The following is a 27,669-nucleotide window of genomic DNA, read 5'->3' as shown; positions in this document are numbered from 1 at the left end:
GGAAAAACTATTTTCTATCACAGAGTTTAAAAAAACAAAAATCCACCAAGCAATATTTAGCTTTGGATCAGGAAAAGGGATGGAAATTGGTTGCGTTCCCCAGGGCCACAAGGGGGAATGGCAGAATTATTTTTCTGAACGCAGACATGGGCAGTAATAGAAAGCTCTTCTGACCTCACTCTGCAGCCTAGCGGGGTTAATGATTTCTTCTACCTTCATCGTGTTTCTGGGAAGGAGTTTTCATCCTTCTGGGAAGGCTCGGTGCTTCTCATAGCCAAAAGCTTACTCTATTCAGATTTCCCAAGGTTTGGTAGTGTCTTTTTCCTATTCAAAATGGAGGAGATGGAATTGCTAACAGTTAGAGCAAGGCCTCCAGGACAACAACAGTCTTGGCTTTTACTTAATCCCTAGGTGGTAGTTCTGATGACAATGGCTGCCTCTGTCTCATTCCATTTGCCATGTCCCCCTCCCTTTTTTTCCATCAGACACTGTCACAGCGGCAACACAGGGAGTGAAGGCTCATTTACAGTGCCCCATTTCTAATCCTACCACCCAATTCCTTAATTATATCATGCGAACTAGTGGCCAGAGAGGCAGGGGATCACATTTGGAAAGTGAATAAATGTCCTTTCCTCTGGGCTTCTTTTAGCCTCCATCTTGTTCCATTTACATCCAGATAGTAACATTTTCTCTGAATCTTCAAACCAAAAGACGATTTCTTTTAAACACAGCTTCCTTTTTCTAAGACTGATGGCCACAGATGAACAACCAGATTATTTCTACCTATTGACAAAGCAGCGTTCAGGAAGCACAACAGCCTGGAATAGAAATACAGTTACTTATCTGTCTCCTACATAAGCCACTTGTATCAGATAACATTCCATTTAAAATCTAGGCCTTCTTATCCAATACTGTGATTGAACCCTCAAGACTATAAGGAAATCAACAATGTCCTGGTCTTTAAGATAGGGGGTGGACATGAGGAGTAAATGAATAAAAGTCTAAAGAAATGTTCACATAAACCTTGCTTACCCTGTAAAAAGAATAACATTTTGGTTCCACACCAATAAATTAAATATTAAGATAGCAATTTGAAATATAATGGGTCTTTATGCACAGAGAATGCTATCAATCAAGCCGCAAAAGCCTACAGAAGTGGAGAAAATTTGTTCAAAATAAAGCAGGCGACCTGAATATTCAGTGCTGAGTGGTAGGAGAGTGGGGAGGATAAAGGAATATTTTAAGATTCTGTGGGAACAGATGCATTACACTTGCAGGCAAAAGAAACTTTATTCAACAGAATTAATCAAATCTCCTTTGTGACTATCTCCGCATCCCGCATTCTTGATTGAGTATTGCCAGGCTCCCCACACTTGGCTCTTGCTGAAAGCTTTCACCACCTCCCTGCTTTGCTCCGGTGTCTCCCAGTTTCCCTCCCTAGAAGCTTGGCTGCTGCCCCAGGGCTCCAGAGCTCTGATCACAGGCTGAATAGCCAGGGGATATTCAATTCTGCTACTAACCCTGTGATCACAACTCGGTTCTTTTCTCTGCCCAGCGCCACATTGTGCTTTGGACAAAAATAAAAGGACTTCAAAAACACTGAGGGACTCGAAACTAATGCTTACACACAATGACTATTTAAGAAAAAAAAAAAAAATTCTGGGAATATACAAATATTTTACCCTAGTCCCTTTAGAGCTACAATGTCCTGACAACCTTCAAACATATTTTGCTTCAAAAGCCATGTTAAAGTTTTAAGTTCCTGTACTCTCTTCATAGTTATCTAATGCTTGCTTTTCATAATTTGATGAAATGAATAGGGTAAACACTCCATTTATTTAAAAATATATCTAAATTCCATGCATTAGCTGGAAGATCCTAAAATGTAAAGAAAAAGGAAATTGTATTTGTGTTTGAAATGTATTTACATAATTTCTGAGTTACTGTACTTTTCTGGTATTAATTTTCGGCTCATAGAACACTCTCACAGCTAAAGCTGTACAACTATTAGATCTACAAAACTAACAAAAAAAGAAATATTGCTGTTAATTGCTCCAAAATAATGAAATTTAATTTTACTATAACGTATCTGATGTTAAATAATATTTTTCTACCTAGTGGGCTTTCTTACAACATTCACTTCAACTAAACCTAATGGGTTAATAAAATTTTGTTAGCAAAATGTCCCACTCTTATCCATGATTATTGTTGTTCAAGTACCTACACAAATCAAGGAACAAATACAAAGTTCCAATGGTTTAACCAGACATTATCACAGCCAGACATGCATCAAAGGAAGTGTATCTTGTGAGATGGTGATTTTAATCATCTTTATTGCATATTTTTTTGTTTTCAGATGAGTGAGGGGAATTTTAAGGAACTTGTAAAGTCCTTTAAAATGTAACAGGATGTCAAATGTACCTGATTTTATTAGCTTGCTTTCTCTTTCCCTACTTTTAGTGTACTATTTTACCTCCCAGGAATATCTTACTTAATTTTATATCTGAATTATTTCCTTTTCTCACAGGAAGGAGAATAATCATTAAGTACTATTTGTAAAAACCCCTGTAGCTTCAAATGAAAGGCAGTCTGACAAGCAAAGTACTAATCTTTAATACCTAGTGTTGCTATCATATCTCTACTGATACATACTCATAAGTAATTTGAACTGGCTTGTAAGACTCAGCATTTGTTGTTGTTTTTTGTAAAATCAGGTTAAATTTACTAGTCACCTTGGCTGGCTATGTTTTTGACAGTTATATTTTTGTTAATTCAGGTGTACAGTACTTACTGATTTGGTGGAGGGGACAGTGCCATGTTTCTCATTTCAAGTACAGCATATCACAATGGATTGTGGCTGCTCATATTTGCCTAGCACCTTGCTTGGCATTTAAAGCAGGTGAAGGAATGAATGAACCATCCAGCCCACCAGATCTATTGACATCAACTTACCAGCCAGCATAGGCATACATTCCATAATAAAAAGCCAGTGGCAATCCCATAATATTCGCATCTCTTCCTGAAAAGGCATCTTTAAAGTGCTGTGTGTGCCCTGCAATGAGAATAGAAAGATTTGAGGACTTTTTAATGAATTGGTTATTATGCATTCTTTAACCATAAAGATTTCCGTCTTTAAATACACCGGAAGTAGCAATGAAGTATTTGTAACCGTACTGTTTCAGATTTCTGACTCCCTGCTCAGTGCCAACTGTTTCTGTTACTACCGTACTCATTTTAGAGGGGTCCTAAATTAAGTGCGATGATCACCACTAACACTATATTTCTCTTTTAATAAAGTTATAGAAAAGGAAAATGAGATTTAAAAAACAATTCTTTATTGGAGAGAGCCTAAACTCTTAACTCTTGACGGAAGTTGATCATGAAAGAAGACTCATTTGTTTTTAGAAGTGTGACACACACACGCACACACAAATCAAACCCATTGCAGTGGAGTGGATTCTGAGTCATAGTGACCCTATAGGACAGAGTAGAACTGCCCCATAGTGTTTCCAAAGCTGTAAATCTTTAGGGAAGCGGACCGCCACCTCTTTCTCCCACTGAGCGGCTGGTGGATTCTAACTACCAACTTTTTGTTAGGAACTGAGCGCTGAAGTACTGCACCAGCAGGGCTTCTTGAGAAGTGTGATAGAGTTCTTAAAAGTGAAGGTAATGTAATATGTGGGAAGAAATTCAAAGAAATATCCAAGGGTGTACCCACAATGAGGAGGTAGCAAGAACCCCCAAAACTACCATCACGCATCATTTAATTTTCTATTTTCTGTGTATCCCCTGTAGTTTATTAGACACCTAACCTTCTAGGACAGGCGTTGGCAAAATACTACTTGAGGTCCAATCCTGCTCCTCCCTGTTTCAATGGAGCAGAACCATGCTCATTTGTTTACATATTGTCTGTGACTGACTCCTGCTGAAACAGCAGAGTTGTTGTGACACAGAACACGTGGTCAAAAAGGTTGAAAATATTACTATCTTGCCTTTTACAGAAAAAGTTTGCAGACTCTTCTCTAAAGTCTAGCACTGATTCCTTCTAAATACATTGAAAAAAATCTTCTGAACTCTAAAATAGGTTTTAACAAATTTTTCATCACGTATGTGGATTAAACGCTTTTATGCTTTTCTGTTATTTTCTGTCTTGTGTCTTGTGTGAATTGTAACTGGCCTTTTCCTTACATATCTTTTGAATAATTTAAAAAATAAAAATTGAGATTTACTTTAGTCTGTCAATAAAAGAAAACAGTAAAGGAAATTACCCAAATGGAAAATTAGTCTTCATATAAGTAAACACAGGGAGTCTGCAGGTAGATGACAACATATGAGACATTCTCTCTTCAAAGTCAAAAGTCAGTTACTGCCTGCAGTGCCCAGACATAATATATATATTGATATAAAATGTATTGAGATAAAAAATGGAGAATGTTGAATAATACGATAAATGATTTTTCCTTGAGAGTATCCAATTCCCCAAAAAAGCTTATTTTAAAATGATGTATTTTCAGAACTACTTCTGTTTTACTAAAAGCATCTCCATGACCTTATTAAAGGACTATATAAATACTGGATTTTAGGGGGAAAAAAATTGTTGAATATTCTTTTGTCATGATTTGTGGTCTCTTTGGCCTATAGGGGCAATATCCTTTAGGTTGCAGCATGAAACAATACGAGAAACTGAAATTATATAGAAGTTGGATCTCAAGCACAGATCATGAAAAGTCTCGTTTTGAGATTATTAGAATAGAGAAGCATTTCTAAACTTCAGGGATTTTTTGGCTGACTAACCAAAACCAAACCAAATTCGTTGTCGTTGAGTCAATTCCAACTCATAGCAACCCTATAGGACAGGGTAGAACTGCCCCATAGGGTTTCCAAGGAGCATCTGGTAGATTCGAACTGCCAACCTTTTGGTTAGCAGCCGTAGCTCTTAGCGACTACACCACCAGGGTTTCTGGCTGAGTAACAGAGGACCCTAAATGATGGACGTCATGATATCCACAGGAAAGCTTAGCAAATCCTCATGAGTAAATACAAAACATACAGACATTTTCAGGATCTGACTAGAGTAGAAATAAATGCACATTTATAATTGCAAAGTTTTTCTCTTTCTGGGATTTCAGATTAATATGAGAAATGTGTGATCAAGTTAGAGATAAAGGAAAATCACATTTTTTTATTAATAGAGAAAATATACTTGCTAAGAATACTATGCAAAATATTAAAATTTACTTTAAATTTGGTAAGCTATATGAAGAGGCCTGCTCAAATTAAGCATTTATATCGTAAGTATTAATTAAGGTATTACTCTGTAGTAAGTGCTAAAAATGGTTCATGGAACATATCATGACTTCTGCTCTCAAGGAATTCTCAATACAATAACATGTGGGCAACCGATCCCCAACTTGCACATATATCAATAAGTGGGAAAAAATAACTATAGCCTATAATGCTGCCTGTTGCCCTACATTACAGCAAAAAGGAAAAATGAAAGAAGAAACTCTTAGGTTTAAGGAAAATTACATCATTCTTTAGAGCCTAAATTAGGACTAATGTAGGGCCAGTGACATAGGGTTTCTGGACCTTCCAAAAACTGAAGAAACTTCTTACAGAAGAGTAAAGAGTTGGGCCAAAAGAAAAAGAAAGCACTAACAAAACAGATTATTTTGCCTACATTTCTAATGGATCAGATATAATATGAGTAGGCCAGCTTTGTGGAGGCCAAGGTGAATTGGAAGAACGAGCTCATCTCCTCCTCAGTGTCAACTACAGCATCACAAACCTTTCCTGTGTTTATTCTGAGTTGACTGAGGTTGCTGAATTTGATGCAAACATTCAGCCAGCAGGGCTCTAAGATCTCCCACTAGGCTTATTAAATGGACAACAGCAGCTCCTTCTCCCCAGCAACAGAGTGACTGATCTTTCAGTGTCTGTTATCCTTGAATGCCTCTACCAGCAGCGATGATTCTGCTGAACTTTGGCATTTCCTTTTCCCTTAAGTAATTCTCCAGCAACTTCATTAAATTTCTCTATAAATTCCCTTTCTTGGAACAGGCAATAGCAATGTAAACATTAAATACTTAACATGCCCAAGTTGTATGTCACTCCTTTCCAATTATATCTCACTTTCCTATGTATTTCTGCTCCTTGGAAACCCTATGGGGCAGTTCTACTCTGTCCCATACGGTTGCTATGAGTCGGAATCTACTGGAAGGCAACGAGTTCGGGTTTTGATAGTGCCTATTGGAGCCCTGGTGGCATAGTGGTTAAGAGCTCAGCTGCTAACCAAAAAGTCAGCAGTTCAAATCCACCAGCCACTCCTTGGAAACCCTATGGGGTAGTTCTACTCTGTTCTATAGGGTCTCTATGAGCTGGAATTGACTCCACGGCAAGGGGTTTGTTTCCTTGTTTGTTTTTTTTACAGTTCCTGTTACTAATTAAATAACTCACCAGACCTTTTTCTCTTCCAACAATTTACACTGGATTGCATGTGCCTTCTCCCCTAAAACAACTAAAACTCTAAGTGACATCACTACCTCCCACCATCTCATCTTTTCTTGTTAAATACTAAACTCTATAAGGCAAATAATGCCAGGAGAGAGTGTTACGTTTTGGTAGAAATGCAACTTTTACATTAAAAATAACCTAATAAAATTTTAAGCTTTTATGTCTATTTTTATTGGCAAATAATACTTTTTTTTCAGAAAGCTATTTCCATATCTGACTGCCCTTCTCTCAGGATACTTCTCTCAAGGTCAAAGGAATAACAACCATAAAAGTAAGGATTACTGATCATCTTTCATTATTTTCCAGCTATCTTTTGCTTTTTAATCGTTGTTACTAGCAGTGACTTATTTTAAAGCACAAACAAGAGTACATATTCATCTACAGTTAAAACTGGCAATTTTTTTTTCCAGTTTGAGTTTTCATTCCAAACAGTTTATACCAAGAGATTTTACTGATGCCTTGTTTTGTTGCTCAGCCCTTCTTAATCCTCTTGTTGCCATTCAGCTGTAAATACCAACTCACCCCCTCCCCAGTGTAGCAGCCTTTCAAATGGATTAGATGACAGTATAGAGTTTAAGTTCCACAAGCAGAGACTAATTAAGGGATTCTGCTAGTACAAGCAAAAGTTAGTGTTAGAAGAGACCAAAAGCAGATACGTATTTTAAAAAGCATTTACTTTTCAGTCCATACCTTTAATTAGCTGCATAATTCCAGGGACTATAATTATCAGAATTGCTGTGAGCTTGCAAAAGGTTAGGAAAATCTGGATCCGGGCACTCCAGCTGACACTCATGCTATTTAGGACCATCACTACAGCTGCAAACAAATAGGTGGAGTTAGAAATGGCAAATCCTAACTGGAATGAAGACATCTTAGATCCTTGTTAGTCAAAGTGTGAACCATGAACTAGCAGTGCTGGCATCAGCTAGAAGCATGTTAGAAATGCCGAATCTCAGGCCCAGACCCAAACCAAACCCAAACTGGTTGCCATCCAGTCGATTACAACTATAGCAACCCTCAAACCTGCTAAAATTGAATCTACATTTTAACAAGATCTCCAGGTGATTTTTATGCACATCAAAGTTTAAGAAGCAACTACCTTGCATAAAACTTCTGGACAGTAATAATTCCTCTCTTGTTCTTGGTTTATATCAACAATAGTGGATATTATAGTGCTCTAAGTTACAATTCCATAAAAGTGTCTACCAGCTGAATCCTGATGTCATCATAGCATGCAACGGGATTGCTAAATTAGACTCTTTAGGTCAATACAACAGCTATTTCTTACCTCGATGGTGGTGTATATATCTACCTGCCACTGTGAATTACACTTAAAAAGGGCAAGACACAGGGAAGTTAGTTGGGATCTTCTTCTTCACCTTTAGGACTAGTCTTGTTGTGTGCTGTCAAGTCGATTCTGACTCGTAGTGACCCTATACGGCAGAGTAGAACTGCCTCATAGAGTCTCCTAGGCTGTAATCTTCACAGGAGCAGATTGCCAGGTTTTTTTCTCCCACGGAGCGACTGGTGGTGGGCTTAGACCACAGAACTTAACCATTGCGCCACTACGGCTCCTTACTAGCCTTAGTCAGCACTTTTCTTCTTGGTTTTCCTCTCCACTTTCCAATTATCACACCGCGGAGACTTTCAACCTATTCTAAAAGAATAAGCTTCCAAGATACGTTTCGGGATTTGAGCAAAATGTTATAAGTAATCAGTCCAAAATAGTTCCTAGATTAGGACGCACACTGGGTCTGAAGCTAGGAGAATTTCTTTTCCTTGATGATGCTATCCATACAAGTTTCCCAAGCAGCACGTTTATCTATCCTCCTTTCTTTGTAGACCATGAGAAACTTCAGAACAGAACAAGCATCGTTCACCTCTGTATTGCTAGTATCCAGCTCCATGCCCGTTCCACATAAACAATCAACACATTTTTGTTGAATGAATGAAATGGATCCCCAGTTAGAAAAACTATCTTCAGCCAAGGAGGCAAGGTAATGCTCTATGACCCTGGCTACTATACCCCACTGGAAAGACTGAGGTGATTCTAGACAGGAGATTTCAACTTTCTACTCATTCCACAACCTTATACCTAGTGTTAACAACAACAATAAAACCACTGTTTTTGGAAGTCTGCAGTTATTACCAATAAGCTTTATTTTTAAAAAGCTGTATTCCCCCTGTTTTTATAATTACAAAAATGTATGAAGAAATGTCCTGGAATAAAACAAGTCACTTACAGACTTATAATTCAAGTTACAAGTGGGAGTAGATTTCCCTATGTACAGTAATGGAGTTATCTTCGTAGTTTCCATCACTTGATATATTCACTAGCTCACTTCAGAATTTAAGAATCACTGCAAATGTTATCAATGCATAATATATAGTAGCAAAACTTTGGAATAAACTTAAACTCTTAAAGGAAGATTTATTAAGGCATATCCTTTTAATGGATTACTTTAATGGATTACTACACAATCTTTTAAAAACATGGAAACCAGAATGCAGTTAACTATTTATTACATGGAAGGATGTTCATGATATATAACTAAGTAATACACAAGTAATGAAGGGATAAGTAGAGGGTTGGATGGATGGATGGATGGACGGATGGTGGATGGATACAGAAAGAGAGATAGAAAAAGAAAGAAAAGGGAAAGTCTGGAAGAATATTTAGCAAAACATTAATCCTATAGAAGACCAAATCCTAGTTTTCAATTTTTCTTATTTATTGTCTGCATTATTTTTATAATTTTTATAATGAACATGTAGCATTTTTAATCAATAAAGCTATTTTCAATTTCGAAAAAAATACATAGATGAGAAAAATTAGAGACTAATAGATCCCATGTAAAGCTAATAGGGGGTAACTAATGAAGAAATAACTCAAACAAGTAACGATGAGAATCACCAGAAAGTTCAATATCTTGAATAAGCTACTGATTGGGGAAGCTAACAGGAATAGTTTGTCTATGTTTGACGTAGAAAACATGTAGAAATAGATAAGTTCATTGTTTATGGGAAAGTGCATAATTTTACCAGAGGAAGGCCAAAACAATGAAATTATTTTTCTTTCTCCAAAATGAAGCACTTATATATTGAAAATAATTTAACTCAACTCTGTTCCCCTCTTCATCATTCAGTGATTCCTTTCCTTTTGCTATGCAAATAGATCCATGATAAATGAGTCCTCATATGGGAATGATTTTTTTTTTTTTTAAATTAAGAAGATTCAACATTGACTTGAAAAGAAGTAAAATTGGTCTCAAGGTCCCACCAGCAACAAATGCGCACTGTCTTCTTCTAAACTGAGATCCTAAAACAGGAGGTACTCTCTATCTTTGAGAGTACCACACAGTGAAGAAGAGCTGTCATATAGGATGGAAGGGAGGTGAGGAGAAAAGGAAGCAGAGAGGAAGGGGCCAGGAAAGAAGGCGGGAGGGAGGGAGAGAAAGAGAGAAACAGCGAGGCATTTTTTCTTTTGGGACGTCTGAAAAACCAAAAACCAAATCCATTGCCATCAAGTTGATTCCAACTCATAGTGACCCTATAGGACAGAGTAGAACTGCCATAGAGTTTCCAAGGAGTGGCTGGTGGATTCAAACTGCTGACCTTTTGCTTAGCAGCCAAGCTCTTACCCACTGCGCCACCAGTGCTCCTGGAACATCTAACTATCCACATATTCGAGAAGAGGAAAGAGGGATTGTTACTTCCATAAAGCGTATACATTATCTCATGACAATTGAAATGGAAAGAAAGAAAAAAAGAGTATTTGAGATACTCTTTTTAGTCAAGTCTTCTTAGATAAGTGGAAGACAAAATCAAATATTATGAATTGACAATTCCACCTTGCTTTCCTCTCAGAGAGCTAAAACAAAAATTCTGTTTAAGGCTGATTAATTTCAAAGGTTTCTCAAAATGCTGCTTTCTCTGAACACCCCACCATTGCACTCATTACTTGGTACACCAACTTTCAGCTGAGATGTACTCTATGACCCTGAAGGATACAGCTTAACAAGGCAGCCGGTCCATAGGCACTGTGAAGATGCTCAAGTGGCTACAGCTGCTGTTTCATCACGTCTTCACAACAAAATTTAAGTCTACGTATGTTGCTTATCCAACAACATTGAAAAGGGATTTGGGATTCACTAAATGTAAGAGATTTCTGAGTTTCTGGAACAAATAATATCTACTTTGTTTTTTATACACATTCTATCCACATTGTAATAATCAAGGAAATCTGAGCAAGCTTTCTTGTGTGGTTTTACTTCCTTTGAGCAATAATTGCTAATTTCACACATGAGGAAATAATTACATCAATTCGGACTTTTTTTTTCCTTGCTGTGAGCTTTACCAAAATGAAAATACAGGGGCATATAGCTTTTACATACTTAAATGTAACTGAAATGCAGTCATGAAAACTATATCTATAAATCTTGGAGATAAGAAATACATATTTGAAGGGAGCTGTACTTGAAGAGGTTGCTAGGGAAATCATAGAGGCTGACACTGATTTAAAGACTGGCAAACACTTTTTTTTGCACTGTGTGTAATTCAAATCTGTCTTTGGTTTCGGAGAGTAAGATTATGGACCTGGTTATACTAAGCTTTCTCCTAGGTTCAGGTTCTAACTGACTTCTGACTTCTGACTGCTTCATACTGAACTGATAAAATACATGGATGCTGTATGTGTGCCACATGGTTATTTAAAGCGGATTTTCCATTGCTTTTTGTCACAGCTGGCGAGGTTGCCTTTATTTCTTTAGCATTCATTTCCTGGATGCATTAATTTCAGAGATGCTGTGCCGTAATAAACACCTTTAGACCATCTATATCTGCTGTTGTTAGATGCTGTTAAGTCAGTTCTGACTCATAGAGACTGTCATGGTTTGAATTATGTCCCCCCAAAAATGTGTGTATCAATTTGGCTAGGCCATGATTCCTGGTACTGTGTGATTTTCCTGTATGTTGTAAACCTGCTTCTATGATGTTAATGAGGGAGGACCTGATCTACAAGACTGGATTGTGTCCTGAGGCAATCTCTTGAGATATAAAAGACAGAAGTGAGCAGAGAGACAGGGGGACCTCATACCATCAAGAAAGCAGTGCCAGGAGCAGAGCGTGTCCTTTGGACCCGGGTCCCTGCGCCGAGAAGCTCCTAGTCCGGGAGAACACTGATGAGAAGGCTGAGAGAAAGCCTTCCCCTGGAGCTAATACCCTGAATTTGGACTTTTAGCCTACTTTGACTATGAGGAAATAAACTTCTCTTCATTAAAACCATCCACTTGTGGTATTTCTGTTGTAGCAGCACTAGATGACTAAGACAGAGACCCTATGTACAAAAGAATGAAACATCGACTGGTTCTGTGCCATCCTCACAATCCTTACTATGCTTGAGCCCATTGTTGCTGCCACTGTGTCAATCCATCTCGTTGAGGGTCTTCCTCTTTTTCTCTGACCCGCTACTTCATCGAGCATGACGATGTCCTTCTCCAGGGACTGGTCCCTCCTGATAACACGTCCAAAGTACATGAGATGAAGTCTCACCATCCTCACTTCTAAGGAGTATTCTGGCTGTACTTATTCTTCAAAGACAGATTTGTTCATTCTTCTGGAAGCCCAAGATATAGTCAATATACTTCACCAACACCATAATTCAAATGCATCAATTCTTCTTCAGTCTTACTTATTCACTGTTCAGCTTTTGCATGCATATGAGGTGATTGAAAATACCATGGCTATATCTAAGATCTCACTATTGAGAATAAATAGTGGTAAGCATGATAAGGCTTAAATAAAGGTAAACTATTATTATATGGCACACATGCAAAGAATTTATATGGATAATGTTATTTAATCCTCATATCTCTATGAAGTGGTTGCTGTTATTGGTTTTATTGTTCGGATGAGCAGCTGAGACTCAGGAGATTATTTGATTTGTATATATTCATACAGATAGCAAGTATGGAGATAGGATCGGAGCTTAGGTAGTCTGACACATACTTTTATCACTGTTGTTGTTGTTAGCTGGAGTGGAGTCCACCTTGACTCATGGCAAACCCATGTACAATAGAAGAAACACGGCCTGACCCTGCACTGTCCCCATGATTGGTTATGGATCTGACCATTGTGATCCATAGGATTTTCATTGGCTGATTTTTGGAAGTAGATCACCAGGCCTTTCGTTCTAGTCTTAGTCTGGAAGTTCTGCTGGAACCTATTCAGCATCATAGCACTTGCAAGCCTCCATGATAGATGGGTGTTAGCTACCATGAGGTGCATTGGTCAGGAATCAAACAAGAGTCTTCTTCACGGAAGGTGAGAATTCTACCACTACACCAGCAATGTGGAAACAGATAAAAAAGATACATGAAATCTCATTGGCATTTCTAGCTCTTTCATATTCCTGATGGATCTTCCTCTCCACAAAGGTTCCTATTTACCTTGGGATTTGAGAGCACTTTGGTCCCATATTTTATTGGTCATCCTCCTAAAGGATATAGTTATTGTTCTGCACTATTTGCATATTTTAGTACATATCTACCTAAGAGTTGTCTTAGCAATTTAGTTATGGTAGAAATGGAGAAAGTATAGCCAGACTTCAGAAGATGTAAACAGAGCCACCCAAAGTGCTGTATTTGATTTGTTAGAACAGAACTAGCCCTAAATTTTATTTTTCTACATTTAGTTTAATGATGCCAGGAAATACAGTTTTGAAAAAAGAAAATAATATATTTGTAGAAACTTATTTTTTCAGCAATACAATCACAAACATTATTTCATCTGCTCCCACCAATTACTTCTACAAGGTCTGAGAAGTGCAGTGGGATTTCTTACTCACCTTTTACTAAAAAGGAAACAAACTCAGAAAGCATTTTAGGGGTGGGTCAGGAACTAGATCTCACATCTTAAGGAAAGTGTTTTATTTATACTCTCCTGCCATTCAAGTAAGCAAGTCCCTGGGTGGTCTAGTTTCAGAAAACCACAAAAAGAACAGACTAAATATCACTTTAAATATTAAACATAATTCAATGTCTATTAAAGTTATATGGGAAGTGAAAATTCCTGGACTTCCACAGAAGGTAAAAGAATAATGTCAATATGGGGGCAGAAAAGAGTAGCCAAATATGAATATACAAGATTTCCCAGATAAACTTCCATGTGCCTGACTCATGATTTCTCTTTACCAGAACACACAGCATTTGGAGTAAACAAAAAGTTTTCATGTTTACTTATTTAACGGAAATGAAGTAATAAGAATACTTTAAAAAAGAAACAAACACGAGAGTAAGTCAGTATTTAGTACCTCCCCATCCCTACACCACCATCACATCTCTAATGGTTGGTGAGCACTTCACAAAGCTTGAAACTCTCTTTTTCTATGATTTGATTATAATAAGATCCTTCAAGTTTGCTCTTGTTCAACACTTGAACTACAGATTTCAAACTATTACAAACTGTTTCCTTCCCCAAGGAACATAAGGAAGCAAATCCTGCAATCAAACTCGATTTTCTACTTCTCAGTAACTTTCCGCCCCTACCAGGCAGAAAACCACCTATACTCATTTGAAGAATCCTGGGATGTGAAAGATTTGCCCCCAGGTAAGATTCTGCTTCTCAATCTCCATCTCCATCTGCTGTTACTCCATTAAAGCTGAATTCTTCTCAAAGACAAATTGACTTTCCCAATTAGGCCATGGATTTAAAGTACCAGCCACTGAGTCATAAGGCTATTATTCACGTTTCTCTTTCAGTGCTTCTGATTATTGAAACACATTTCCCTCTTAGAATCTCAAGCTTATCAAAAAAAAAAGAAAAAACACCCCACCAAACCCATTGCCATAGAGTTGATTCCGACTCATAGCAACCCTATAGGACAGAGTAGAGCCACCCCATAGAATTTCCAAGGAGTGCCTGGTGGATTCGAACCGCCAACCTTCTGGTTAACAGCCATAGCTCTTAACCTCTATGCCACCAAATCTATAAACTGATGTTATAACTAATGGCAAAAAATGGAAGGAAATGTTTACGTTCATCTGAGCTTTACTCAAGTTCTTTATTAACTATTCTATCACCAGTCTCTACTACAGAAGATTTTTAAATCTCAGCATCCTTAGTTATCGTTTTCCATAATTGCGTTAAAATTTTGGTTTGACAATTTTTGCTAATTCTCAATAATACAAAAAATGCCTTTGAAAATTTTAATAAAATTGGGATAATGAGAAGTAAGTCATCCAGACTTACCAAAATAGAAATATCCTTACATATCTCATTTCAAGTCCAAAGCAGGCAATATTTGTGGATTTGTAAATATTTATATAGGATCAAATTAAAGTCTTCAGGTTGTAGCTTTTCATTAGTATCTTCTGTTGTTAATTTTATGAGGTACTGGTGATTTAGTGATTGAATTCTTGCCTTCCTAGTTTCCATTTCTGGCCAATGCATAGGCACCATCCGTCAGTGGAAGCTTGAGTGTTGCTATGACGCTGAGCAGGTTTCAGAGGAGCTTCTAGACTAGGACAGACCAGAAAGAGAGGCCTGGGATCTACTCCCAAAAATCAGGCAATGAAAACCCTATGGATTACAATGGATACCCAATTAATCATGGGGATGGTGTGGGACAAGGCAGCATTTGTGCATGGGGACACCATGAATCAGGGATCAACTCAAAGGAAGCTAACAATAACAACATTGTTATTTACAGAAGTCTCCAAAATGTTGCCCCTACCCTTCCCTTTTACCAGTCTTGCAGGAAGTATAAGCCAAAGTGCTCCTGAGAAGTGAGGATGGCAAGACTTCAGCATACTTACTTTGGATACATCATCAGGAAAAAGCAGTTGCTAGAAAAAGACAATGTTTGCTAAAGTAGAGGGTCAGCAAAAATGAGGAAAATTCTCCATGAGATGACTTGATATAATAGCTGCAACAATGGGTTCAAACATACCAACAGTTATGAGAATGGGACAGGACAAGGCAATGTTTCATTCTGTTATACATAAGGTCAACATGAGTCGAAGTTAACTCAGCGACAAATAACAGAAACAACTCTTCTATTTTCTAACCCAATTATTGTGATATGATTCTGCCTTGTTATTCAAGGATCAAGAATATAATGGGTATAACAAAAGTTGTTACTGCAATTCCTCAGCAGAACACCAGATTTATCAAGAACTTTCTAAAGGCCTAAAGACTTACTTAATCTCATCTCTCTATAGCTGTGTAAGATATTTTATCTATTCATAGGCATTTTACCAATAAATAAAACTGAGATTTTTATTTATTGGTGATTATTAATAATTAACCCAAGATAACATAACGAGGAAGTTTTGATGCTAGGTTTCAGTTCTAGGTTGTTTACTTCCAGAGCCTGGCCAATACCACTATGCTAAAGTGGTTCATTTTACAAAACTTATGGGGTTAGATCTGAACAACATGTACAACAAACTATATTTTCTTTTATAACATTTTCCTGCTACTCAAGAAGCTTGGGGATGTGTAATCTTCCAAGTTTAACAAGTAGAATGACCACAGACTTTTTCCTAGAGAAAAATTCGTAGACCTATTCTTATAAAACCAGTTTGTAACAAATATTTACAACATGCTAGAGACACTGTGCTAGGGGCTAGAAATATAGTGGAGAATAAACTCCTGGTGTCATAGTACTACAAATGATGTTTTCCCGCAGGATAAGAGTAGAAATGGCTATAAGCTATACAATTTGTATTTTGTCCCTACTAAATTGCAAAAGGAAACCCTGGTGGCGAGTGGTTAAGTGCTATGGCTGTTAACCAAAAGGTCAGCAGTTCAAATCCACCAGGCGCTCCTTGGAAACTCTACGGGACATTTCTACTCTGTCCTATAGGGTTGTCATGAGTCGGAATCGACTCTGGCAGCAATAGATTAAATTGTAAAATGAGGCAATTAGGATTGGAGGAAGACTCATTAACAACCTTGTTGGCTGGAAGTGAAGAGGGCTTGAAGCACTTACTGATGAAGATCAAAGACTACAGCCTTCAGTATGGATTGCATCTTAACATAAAGAAAACAAAAATCCTCACAACTGGACCAATAAGCAATGTCATGATAAACAGAGAAAGGATTGACTTCATCAAAGATTTCATTTTACCTGGACACAATCAACACCCATGGAAACAGCAGTCAAGAAATTAAATGACATATTACATTGGGCAAATCTGCTGCAAAAGTCCTCTTTAAAGTGTTAAAAAGCAAAGATGTAACTTTGAGGACTAAAGTGTGCCTGACCCAAGCCATGGTATTTTTAATTGCCTCATATGCATGCGAAAGCTGGACAATGAATAAGGAGTACCGAAGAAGAATTGATGAATTTGAATTTTGGAGTTGGCAAAGAATATTGACTATATCATGGACTACCAGAAAAACGAACTTCTTTCGGAAGAAGTACAGCCAGAATTCTCCTTAGAAGTTAGGATGGTGAAACTTCATTTCACATACTTTGGACATGTTATCAGAGAGAACAGTCACCAGAGAAGGACATCATGCTACTTAAAGTAGAGGGTCAGCAAAAAAACGGAACACCCTCTATGAGATGGACTGACACAGTGGCTGCAACAGTGGGCTCACGCATGAGAATGATTGTGAGGATGGCATGTGACTGGGCTTCGTTTTGTTCTGTTGTACAGAGAGTCGCTATGAGTCAGAACTGATTTGATGGCACCTACAACAACAAATTACAAGTTTACCAGAAAATCTCTAGATACATTATCTCATCAAATATGATTTAATCCTCAGGACATCTTCCTGAGTAGTGTGATATACAGATAAGAATACTAAGGTGCAAAAGGTTTAACTGACTTACCTCTAAGTCTCATATCTGTAGTGAATGTTAAGGGCAAGATGAATCAAGTACATCTGTATTCAACCATTGTTGTTGTTGTTGGGTACTATCAAGTCAATTTCGAATCATAACGACCCTATCAGACTGAGTAGAAGTGTCCCATAGTGGGTTTTTTATGGAAGAAGTTTGTCAGGTCTTTCTCCCAGGAACAGCTGGGTGGGTTTGAAATACCAGCCTTTTGGTTAGCAGCTGAGCATTTAACCGTTGTACCACCAGAGCTACTTTCTTAATCATTACCACTCCAGAACTCAGAAATATCCACTTTGAGTACTTCTGTCTTTTTTTCAGAGATTTCACAGAAGAACAATTGTGCATACATCTTTGGTCCATAAATCAGGAAAACTAGAATGTACCTATGATTTCAGTTATGAAACAACATGCATTAGAGAGATATTTATGTATAATTCCTAACTCTTTCCTGTAAACTAATCACTCACCTCTCTGCTGCCATACTTGCCTTGTTCTCTTCATCTATTGAAACACCCTGTTGTTGTTGTTGCGGGCATTCAAGTCGACTCCGACTCATAGTGACCCTATAGGATAGAATAGAGCTGCTTCTTTGGGTTTCCAAGGCTGTCATCTTTATGGGAGCAGATCTCTGGGTCTTTTCTCCTTTGAAGTCACTGGTGTTTTCGAACTGCTGATCTTTTGGTTAGCAGCCAAAGGCTTAACCATTGCACCACCAGGGCTCCTCTTCGCATTCTCATGAAAGGACTTTAGTTATATATGGCTAAACCAAAACAAAACCAAACCCATTGCCGTCGAGTTGATTCCAACTCATAGCAACCCTATAGGACAGAGTAGAACTGCCCCATAGGGTTTCCAAGGAGCACCTGGTGGATTCGAACTGCAGACCTTTTGGTTAGCAGCAGTAGCTCTTAACCACTATACCACCAGGGTTTCCATGTATGTCTAGGGTGTTTGTTTTGTTATGGTGAAACACCCTAGCCATACATAGCTAAAAATTCTATCAGGAGTGTGCAGTTCATTTATTCTTGTGTCGCTTTCTAATTCTGAGTAGTTAAAACTAATCAAGTAGTTAAACTTAATCAAAAGATCATCTAGATTCTTAAAACAGCAATTTGATTAGCATCTAGAATTAAGTTCTCCCTTCCCATAGCTCAGCTGCTAACCAAAAGATAGGGAGTTCAAATCCACCAGCCGCTCCTTGAAAGCCCTATGGGGCAGTTCCATTCTGTCCTATAGGGTCTCTGTGAGTCAGAATTAACTCCACGGCAACAGGTTTTTCCCATAATAATCAAGGGTTTGGAATTTAAACTTTTATAAGAAGCTATAGTCATATTTGACTCCACGTTACTCACGTAATTTTGTACATGTTACTCTTTATTTCTTTTTTTAAAATTTCTAATATCTGTGCCCATTGATAAAGATGAACAACATCCTAATTTAAGGAATGTAAATAAAACTCCTAGTTGAGAAATGTAACTAGTAATCAAATCTTGAAAGAAGATTCTTATTATGACCATCAACAGGCAACTAAAACAATGACGCTAAAAGTGACAGCTACTAACACCATAAAATGTATAAGCACAACATACACACTCAACACAAACATAATTCCATGAGAATAAGTGAATTACGATTCAACCCATTATTGCTGAGGAAGGTTAATTTTTAATTTAAAAAATCCATAAAAAATTAGGTTTTCATGTTTAAAAGTCTCTTTCTAGATATAATCCATTACTATTTTATTAACAATATGGTTTTTGTTTCCTTGTTTTAAAAGATTAGTCACCGTATCTCTTGAACCAATACAAAAACTGATATGTAATAAAATATCAGGGATCACTCCAAATCCTTATCATTTTCTTTATTCTTGAAAACAAATTTTCCAAGGAATTATAAACACAAAGAACACGATGTGGAGAGTAGCCCCAACATACAAAAAGATGGCATAAACTCTCCTCAACTACTTTGTTGTTGGTGTAGTTTTTCATATTTATAACTATAATACTCACTTATGCCCACAGCTGTAATGAGCTTGATTGCAAGTTCAGGAATTTCACACTGAATGAAAAATGGTTCCAGAATATATCGTCCAAATGCCAAGGATATCACAGCAGTGGCTGCAGGGCTAGAAAAAAAATAAATCGAGGTTAAATATAAGAAAAAAATAAATAGCATTCCCCCAAACTTTTTTCTTCCTTAAAGTATCATTATTCAACATATGAAACGTGTTAAATATGAAAACTTACAACTTTCAGAATTCCATATTTGATCAGGTTGCCATGGGCATTACAAATGAAACATTACCAATAACAATAGTGGTTATTTTTAAACTTCAAATATCTTTGAGAACAAGGCTGGGTACTATCTACTTTGCCGCTGCTCTGCTGTATTTGAGTTTTTTTTTTTTTCCCCCTTAAAAATCTAGCTTATTACTGGGGATCTTTACAGAGCTAGGCCTAACAAGCAGTCTTCTTTCTTCATGAGTCGGTAATCGAACTCCAGCCACAGGATGAATTTGTTAGCTGGTACAGATCTAATGGGCAGGTCATGGTCAGGAGAATGAATACACAACTCAGCTTGTTTTAGTATTCCTAATTGTTCTTTGCAAACATAGTCTTACATATTTGACATTGTATTACTCATATTTTTCCTGCAGAGACACAAACTTCAAGGGCCAAATGGTTATTCTTAATTCTGTAGAAATATTTAAATATAAGTTGAAAAGTCTTAGTACTCTTTATACAACTGAGAAAACATACATGAGACAAGAAAATGAAATAAATTCAGGTATACTGTAAAACAAATAACAAACCACTCTACTTCAGTGTCTTCAAATATTTCTATGAGAAAATTATACATGCATTTTTATTTTAAATACATGCATATAGCAATGCATATTTTTAGATACATAAGCAAGTCTGTGGAATTAATTAAATTTTTCATGCGAACCTTCCCTTTCAGCTTCTCTTCCTTCTCCTGGATACCCACCATCCTTACCTGATCCCTAGATTATCAGAAAACCAACCACTAGTATGTATTCCCAACCTTGGCCTGCGGGTACTGAACAACACTATAAATTTCATAATTCTCTTCTTTGCCCAGAGACTCTCCTTCTTCCCCTAAACAAGGCTATTTTTCCTATTCTCCATCATTTATGAATTTTTCTGATGTGTAAATCAAAATCTGATCATGTCATTTTAGTGCTTTCAAAACATGCTCAGCATACACAGAAATCCTTTACATTGCATCCTTAACAATGCTTAGCAAGGTTCCATCTGGTCTAAGATCTATCTACCTCTTAGAGTACCTCCTGCCAGTAGAAGAATCTGAATACCCTCTTGCTGGAGCCCCTTCAACTCATTGACTGTGATTTATACTTCAAGTCTAAGCTCAATCTTCCTCTACCTAGGGAAGCTTCTCTGACCCTCTGACTGGTCACAGCTCCCAGAGTATACTCTCTTACAGAACTCCATGGTTCCCTCTTCACCACACTTGTAAGAGCAGTAATTTTATATTCACTTGTGGGACTTCTTAATTAATGACTATTTCCCCCAGTTGGCTCTGAGCTCTATGAGTACAAGACTATGAAACCAATCCTTGCCCTTGAGTGGATTCCGACCCATAGGGACCCTAGAGGACAGAGCAGAACTGCCCCATAGTGTTTCCATGAATCAGCTGGTGGATTTAAACTGCCGACCTTTTGGTTAGCAGCCATATCTCTTAACCACCAGGGCTTCAAATACAAGAGATTAATCCCTGTTTTAGCCCCAGTATTTATTATAGTGTCTGTCATAAAAAATCCAAAGCAAATCTGTTGTCATCGAGTCAATTCCGACCCTATAGGACAGAGTAGAACTGCCCCATGGGGTTTCCAAGAAGTATCTGGTGGATTTAAACTGCTGATCTTTTGGTTAACAGCCATAGCACTTAACCACTGGGCCACCAGGCCTCTATGCCGCCAGGTTCTGTCATACAGTAAACTCTTAATCTATACTGTATATATATTGAATGAATGAATTTAATCTAATGAACCCTGCTATGTACTGATGGGTGATACTTCTTTCCTTTAAATCTATATTTTACAGTTTATTTATGGCAAGAGTGATTTAATGCGAACAGAGTTTTAATGGGAAGTATTTAGGTACCAAGAGTTTTGGTAAGAGAAAAAAAGTTAAAAATACTTGTATCGCCTCTACCAAAACCAAAAAAAACCTGTTCCTGTCGAGTTGATTCCAACTCACAGTAACCCTATAGGACAGAGTAGAACTGCCCCATAGGATTTCCAAGGAGCAGCTGGTAGATTTGAACTACCAACATTTTGGTTAGCAGCAGAGCTCTCTTAACCACTACGTCACCTCTACAGTCATTCTTTATTCCGCCCATTTGAAAGACCAGCTTAGCGTTATGAGTCCTTTATGACAAAGGGATCCATTAAAAAGCCTCTAGAAGGTAATTTCCTCTGTCAAAACTCACAGGCGCACACACACGCACGCATGCGCACACACACACATATCTTTTGCATTAAAAATATTTAATTTAAATTAAAGCAACAATGGACTGTAAGTTACTTGGGAGCAGGTACTCTGGTCATTTCACTTTAGATCTCTTTGATTTGCCTATCACCATTCAGTAGCAGTTCGTGTAACAAATAAATTAATGAATGAGTGCTGTATCTATCTCTACAGAATGATCATGCTCATTTTGCAGAGGAGGCTTAGCACAACCAAGCAATTAGCCCAAAGTCACACAAGTAATACTTGGCTGAAGAGGGATTCAAATCCAACTATATCAGACTCCAAAGTACACCATGCTGACGGGCCAGTCCTCTAAATTAGCATACTCATTTGAATGCTGAGTATGTTTTATTACAACCTTAATCTTTCAGCCACTTATTCAAAAAGAATTTAATATCTACACTATGCAGAGCACTGAAGTCAGTAGCATAAAGGTTAAAATAAAATGTGAGACCTGGTGTATGTGCTTGAAATGCTTGCAGGTTTGATGAGAAACAGAACACAGACACCTAAAATATTAAGGAAGAATACAACGTATCATGTTAAATGTCAAATGAGAAGCTGAGATTGCATTTTTCAGAAGAATTAAGAGAGGAAATAAATATTATAAGCTAGAGTGAATAGGAAATTAGCTGTGGAAAAGAGAATTTAAGCTGAACTTTGACGAGTATATAAGATGCAGGTAATCAGAAAGGAGGAACATCCCAGGTAAAAGGATTTTACAGAAGAACAAATACTTCTTTATCTTTAGTTTATTATAACAAGTTTTAAATACAGATTGTTCAAAATGAAAACAAGATTTAACAAGGAATTAAATACACTGAAGTTCTTTGTTGAAAAAGAGACTCCCAAGGGGCATAAAAATCATGATTAGCATAGAGTCAATAGTATTAGCTCTGTATTTGTCACTTAGCTGTCAAGGACAGAATAAAAGCTCTCGTGAAGTCTCAGCTGTGTATGTCCAATAAGTTTAGAGTAAGAAGAAGCTTCTCTAGATATTTCAGGTGAACTCAGTAATCAGAATATGCAAGTCACATATTATTGAAACAGTTCACCCCGAGGAAATGTGATATTATAACTGCTCATACGACATCATAAGCTCCCCACAAAGTTTAAGGAAAATTGCTATTCAGAGTGACTTAGCACTATTTGGTTTGATTTAAAACCAAGACAATCAGGAAGAGGAACACATTGTTACAACAATAAAATTAAAAAAAATTTTTCACATTTGTAGCTGGCTGATTTGATTAATGTGAGGAAGTGAGTCATTTATGTAAACCTTTTCTTTTGTGTGTAAAGTATAAGACTCCGTGCCACACTAAGCTGCTGGGGCAGACATTTCTTAGTCACAAAATTATGTAAAGTTAAGTGACTTAAGGGTGTGATCTACATTAAGAGAAAACTCCAATTCCTAGTATAATATTTAATTGTGTCTGATTAGGAAAAAATTCATTTATCAAGGTGGATTTTGATTCTTCGTGTCTTTTCAAACCAACATCTTTCCTAGAAATGTCAAAGAGACTGAAGATTAAAGAAGAGCACTTACTTTAAAAGTTTAGCATGGTTGAGACTAATGGGGCACAACAGTCCAGGGACAAGGACTAGAAGGCAGGAGGGGACAGGAAAACTGGTAATAGGGAACCCAAGGTTGAGAAGGGACAGTGTTGACATGTCGTAGGGTTGTTAACCATTGTCATAAAACAATATGTGTACTAACTGTTTAATGAGAAACTATTTGTTCTGTAAACCTTCATCTAAAGTACAATTAAAAAAAAAAAAAGAAAAAAAAGGTTTGGCATGGTTGGTGTACCACCACCAGTGGAAAACTGTATTAAAAATGTTAATTTAGAAAAGTATTTTATCATAGATTTTATGTCCGGAAATAGATATGTTTATAACATAGTCACATGACATGCATACACATAATTAATTAAAAATAATCAAGGTGATTCAGAAAAAGAGTGTAATAAATAGGTTTACTTTTCCTTAATTTTTTCCTATCTATGCTCTTACCGTATTACAAGCAGTTCTACCCAGACTCGCACAAAAGCTGGTAATGGACCAAAGACTTCCAGAATATATGTGTAATGACCACCAGATTTCTTTATACTTGTTCCCAGTTCAGCATAGGACAAAGCTCCTGTGAAACAGTTATAACAAAAAGTGCAGATTTAATGCATTATCAAGTCACCAAGCAGTAGAATTGATGCAACGGTGTTTATGTTGCGTGAGATTAACTACCACCTCTGAATGATATCCTTATTTCAAGACAAATAACGGTCATCTAATTGCTAAGAACCACCAACTTCCTCTTTGAACTTCCCTACATTTGAAATCTAGTTCATTCTGTAAGAACAATGTCATATTCCTCATGATGGGAAAGGCAAACTTCTAAAACAATACCACATGCTTCAGAATTTAGAATATGAAATCTTGGAACAAAGAAGAGAAAAGATAGACGCTGAAATATTATCTATTTTTAGAAGAGCACAACATCACACCAAGACAAAGAATTATACCAAACTGACCTCATCATAATGGGAACCCTTTTAATAGATGATGCTTCTTCCTCAAATCAAAATAAACAGGCACTATCTATTCTTCTGAAAAATATGGACTCTAGGCCTTGCAAACCTTCATTTAATTTTTAGGGTATAATTTGTTTGTCAACAAAATTCTGACTCAGACACTGTCTTTCTAGAGCCATGATTAAAGTGTTTTTGAAGTTTACACTTCTGGGTAGTTGAACGAGCATGCTTTTTAAAAAGAGCTGCTTTAATTTATACTTACATACACTTACATACTTATGTATGCTTACGTATCCATACTCCATTAGGTACAATTGATTGCAGGCCAAAATTTTAACATTTAGTAATAGAATTCACAAGGAGCTTGGCCAAGTTACATAACCTCCCGAAGCCTCAGCTTCACCTGTATAAAATGGAAATCTCCATTCTCACCTCCTAAGGGGGTTGTATGTGTAAGTGTGATGATAATACGTGCCAGGGACAGTACCAGGCCTGACGCATAACAAGCCATAAGGAAATATAGCTATACTTATTAATTTGATCAATTAATTATCAAGAAAATGAAAAATATATCTTGAGATTGCGTGAAAAGTTCTATCCTTACTGCTAAGTGCTCAAATGTAACCCACAATTTTTGCCTGAGCTACTTCGAAGACTAAAAATGTGAAAATGATTACTAATCAGTAAAGCTTCCGATGAGGGCAGTGGCGTTTCAGTGGTAGAATTCTTGCCTTCCATGACAGAGATGGGGCTCAATTCCCAGCCAATGCACCTCAAGCACAGTCACCATCTGTCTGTCAGTGGAGGCTTGTGTGTTGCTGTGATGCTGAACAGGTTTCAACTGAGCTTCCAGACTAAGACATTAGGAAGAAGGGGCTAGTGATCTGCTACTGAAAATCAGCCAACGAAAACCCTATAGACCACAATAGTCTGATCTCATTATGCATTGTGTCCCCGGAGTCAGTGGCCAACTGGACAGCAGCTAACAGCAACAAAGTTTCAGATAGGACTGTCCAACAAAATATAGTTTGGATATCCGGTGAAATCTTAATATCACTTCTCTGACTCCTGAATCTAGCACTGCATCAGAATCACCAGAGAAGAATTTTTAAGCAAGGCGTCATTCAGTTTCCATGCGTTTGATTTTGTTTCCTTGCTCTTCCTGTTATTAATTTCTACTTTGATGGCGCTGTGATCAGAGAAGATGCTTTGTATTATCTCAATGTTTTGGATTGTGTTGAGCGTTGCTTTGTGGCCTAAAATGTGGTCTATTCTGGAGAACGTTCCTTGTTTGTTGAAAAAGAATATGTACTTTGCTGCTATTGGGTGGAGTGTTCTATACATAGCTATGACATCAAGTTGGTTGATTGCGGCCTTTAGATCTTCTGTATCTTTGTTGAGTTTCTTTCTAGATTTTCTGTCCTTTACCAAGAGTGGTGTGTTGAAGTCTCCTACTATTACTGTGGAAATGTCAATTTGTCTTTTCAGGCTGTTAGAGTCCGTTTTATGTATTTTGGAGCCCTGTCACTGGGTGTGTAAATATTTATTATGATTATGGCCTCATGGTGGATTGTCCCTTTAATCATTATATAATGTCTTTCCTTATCTTTTATGGTGGATAGGGAAGAATTTGTCATTTAAAAAACAATCTAACAAAAAACAGACTCTAAGGCCATATCCCAGACCCACTAAATAAGGCTCTCTAGCAGACGGGTTCAAGAATCTCTATTTGTTTAAAACACTCCCAGGTAATTTAGAACTATCTAGTCTGCAGACTGGTATTTGGGAACCACTGGTATTTTTCAACTCTTATAACGAACTGTAACTAGTTGCAACTCATCCTTTTTTGGGGAACCAGTTGCCATGTTGGTAGGCTGTCCAGAAAAGCACCCAATATAAAATGTTATTGGAAAGAGTCATAAGTACCTCAGAATTTATTGCCAGAGAATCGATACCTAGACCTGTGTACGCTTTGTTGAAACTTCAGGATGTTGCCCCTAGGTTTAAAATGAGTTCTAGGGGAACGTGTTTTTCATTTAAAGGTCTCAAGCTCCATAGCCACTTTGCCCAGATGAAAAAAGTTCAAAGCAGGATATAAAAATCCATTTATTGATGTTGGCTTTTAAAAAATTGTAAACCAAATATACAGATTCCTTACACTTAGTCCCAGAATTCTATAGAGTTAAGAGAAAGAAAGGATTTTTTTCTTTACATTTTGTTTCTTATTAGGGAGGCATACTTGTCAAAAAGCTCCTAGTAACTAAAGTGATAAATGCAATTCAAATATAGATAAGTAGATTAATCCAAGAGCAGCCTCACTGTAATTAGTAATCAAAGAATACCAACTCAAGTGCAGCCTGAGCTAGTCTCCTTAGCCAGCAATTTTTGATGAGCTGCTTGAGACAAGATACTTATCCATAAGCATATTTTCATAGTACAAGTCATCATCACTTCAACTAGTTTAATGCTCAGAGCAGTCCATTTTATATTTGAATAATGTGTATGTGTATACACCCACACATGTACATGTGCACACATGCAAAAATCTAAGCCCATAGTGGTAGCTGCATGCCCGTAAGTATGCAATGTCCAGAAAAATGGTTGTGGTTTCCCTACTAGACATTGATTCATTCTGAATGTATGAAATGCTGTAGGAAGATTAAAGGCTGACAGTGCACAGTCATTTAAGAGGATCAACAATTAGGTTTTTTTGCTTATCTATAAATATGTATGCCAGAACAATTTTAATATTACTAGTGGCTAATGGCTCTGTCATAGTTTTTTTAAAACCATATTAATCCTAAGTCTTTTACAAGAATGGAAGGTTGTATACTGGGAACATGATACACAATTACTACTGAACATTTTAGAAGGTATATACTACTCACATACTATAAACTTCTAAAACAATGAAAACTAATGCCTCTACAGATCTTTCTATACTAACCAAGAGTTTGATTTAATGAGTTTTACTTAAAATACTCCCTTCCTAATTATAGACATTGTATTCTCTAGATGAATGCCAAAACCAATGGATGGAAACATCGCAAGGCCCGGGTAGAAAGAATGAATGACTTGGTACTTATAGGACCAAGAGTTATTACTTGGTCCTAGAGTTAGGATCAAGAATTAGTTCCTTTAAAGAGTAATGTCTTTTGGAATCCAAGCACACTGTTTGCCAGAGAAAAGAAAATCTATCTTGGTCATTTAACCCACAGCAGAAATCAAATTCAGTTAGTTTTTTTTTTTTTTTTTTTTTTATTGT

At 37.1% G+C, this 27,669-nt stretch overlaps 1 protein-coding gene across 1 annotated transcript in view; it reads right to left on the bottom strand.

The window, feature by feature from the left end:
* The window catches only part of SLC7A11 (solute carrier family 7 member 11), a 90,652-nt gene that overhangs the window by 60,900 nt on the left and 2,083 nt on the right, over positions 1-27,669 (bottom strand). Inside the window, exons 2-5 of the mRNA XM_004385491.2 lie at positions 23,890-24,016; positions 19,372-19,487; positions 7,204-7,329; positions 2,953-3,052 (exon numbers count right to left, since the gene is read on the bottom strand). Coding sequence (XP_004385548.1) covers positions 2,953-3,052; positions 7,204-7,329; positions 19,372-19,487; positions 23,890-24,016 — 469 coding nt within the window. The remainder of the gene's footprint in view (positions 1-2,952; positions 3,053-7,203; positions 7,330-19,371; positions 19,488-23,889; positions 24,017-27,669) is intronic.

This window comes from Trichechus manatus, unplaced genomic scaffold (genome assembly GCF_000243295.1).
Source record: "Trichechus manatus latirostris isolate Lorelei unplaced genomic scaffold, TriManLat1.0 scaffold00139, whole genome shotgun sequence".
In the NCBI taxonomy this organism is placed as follows: Eukaryota; Metazoa; Chordata; class Mammalia; order Sirenia; family Trichechidae; genus Trichechus; species Trichechus manatus.
Note: the sequence above shows the minus strand (reverse complement) of the source record. Positions and strands in the feature narration are given on the sequence as shown.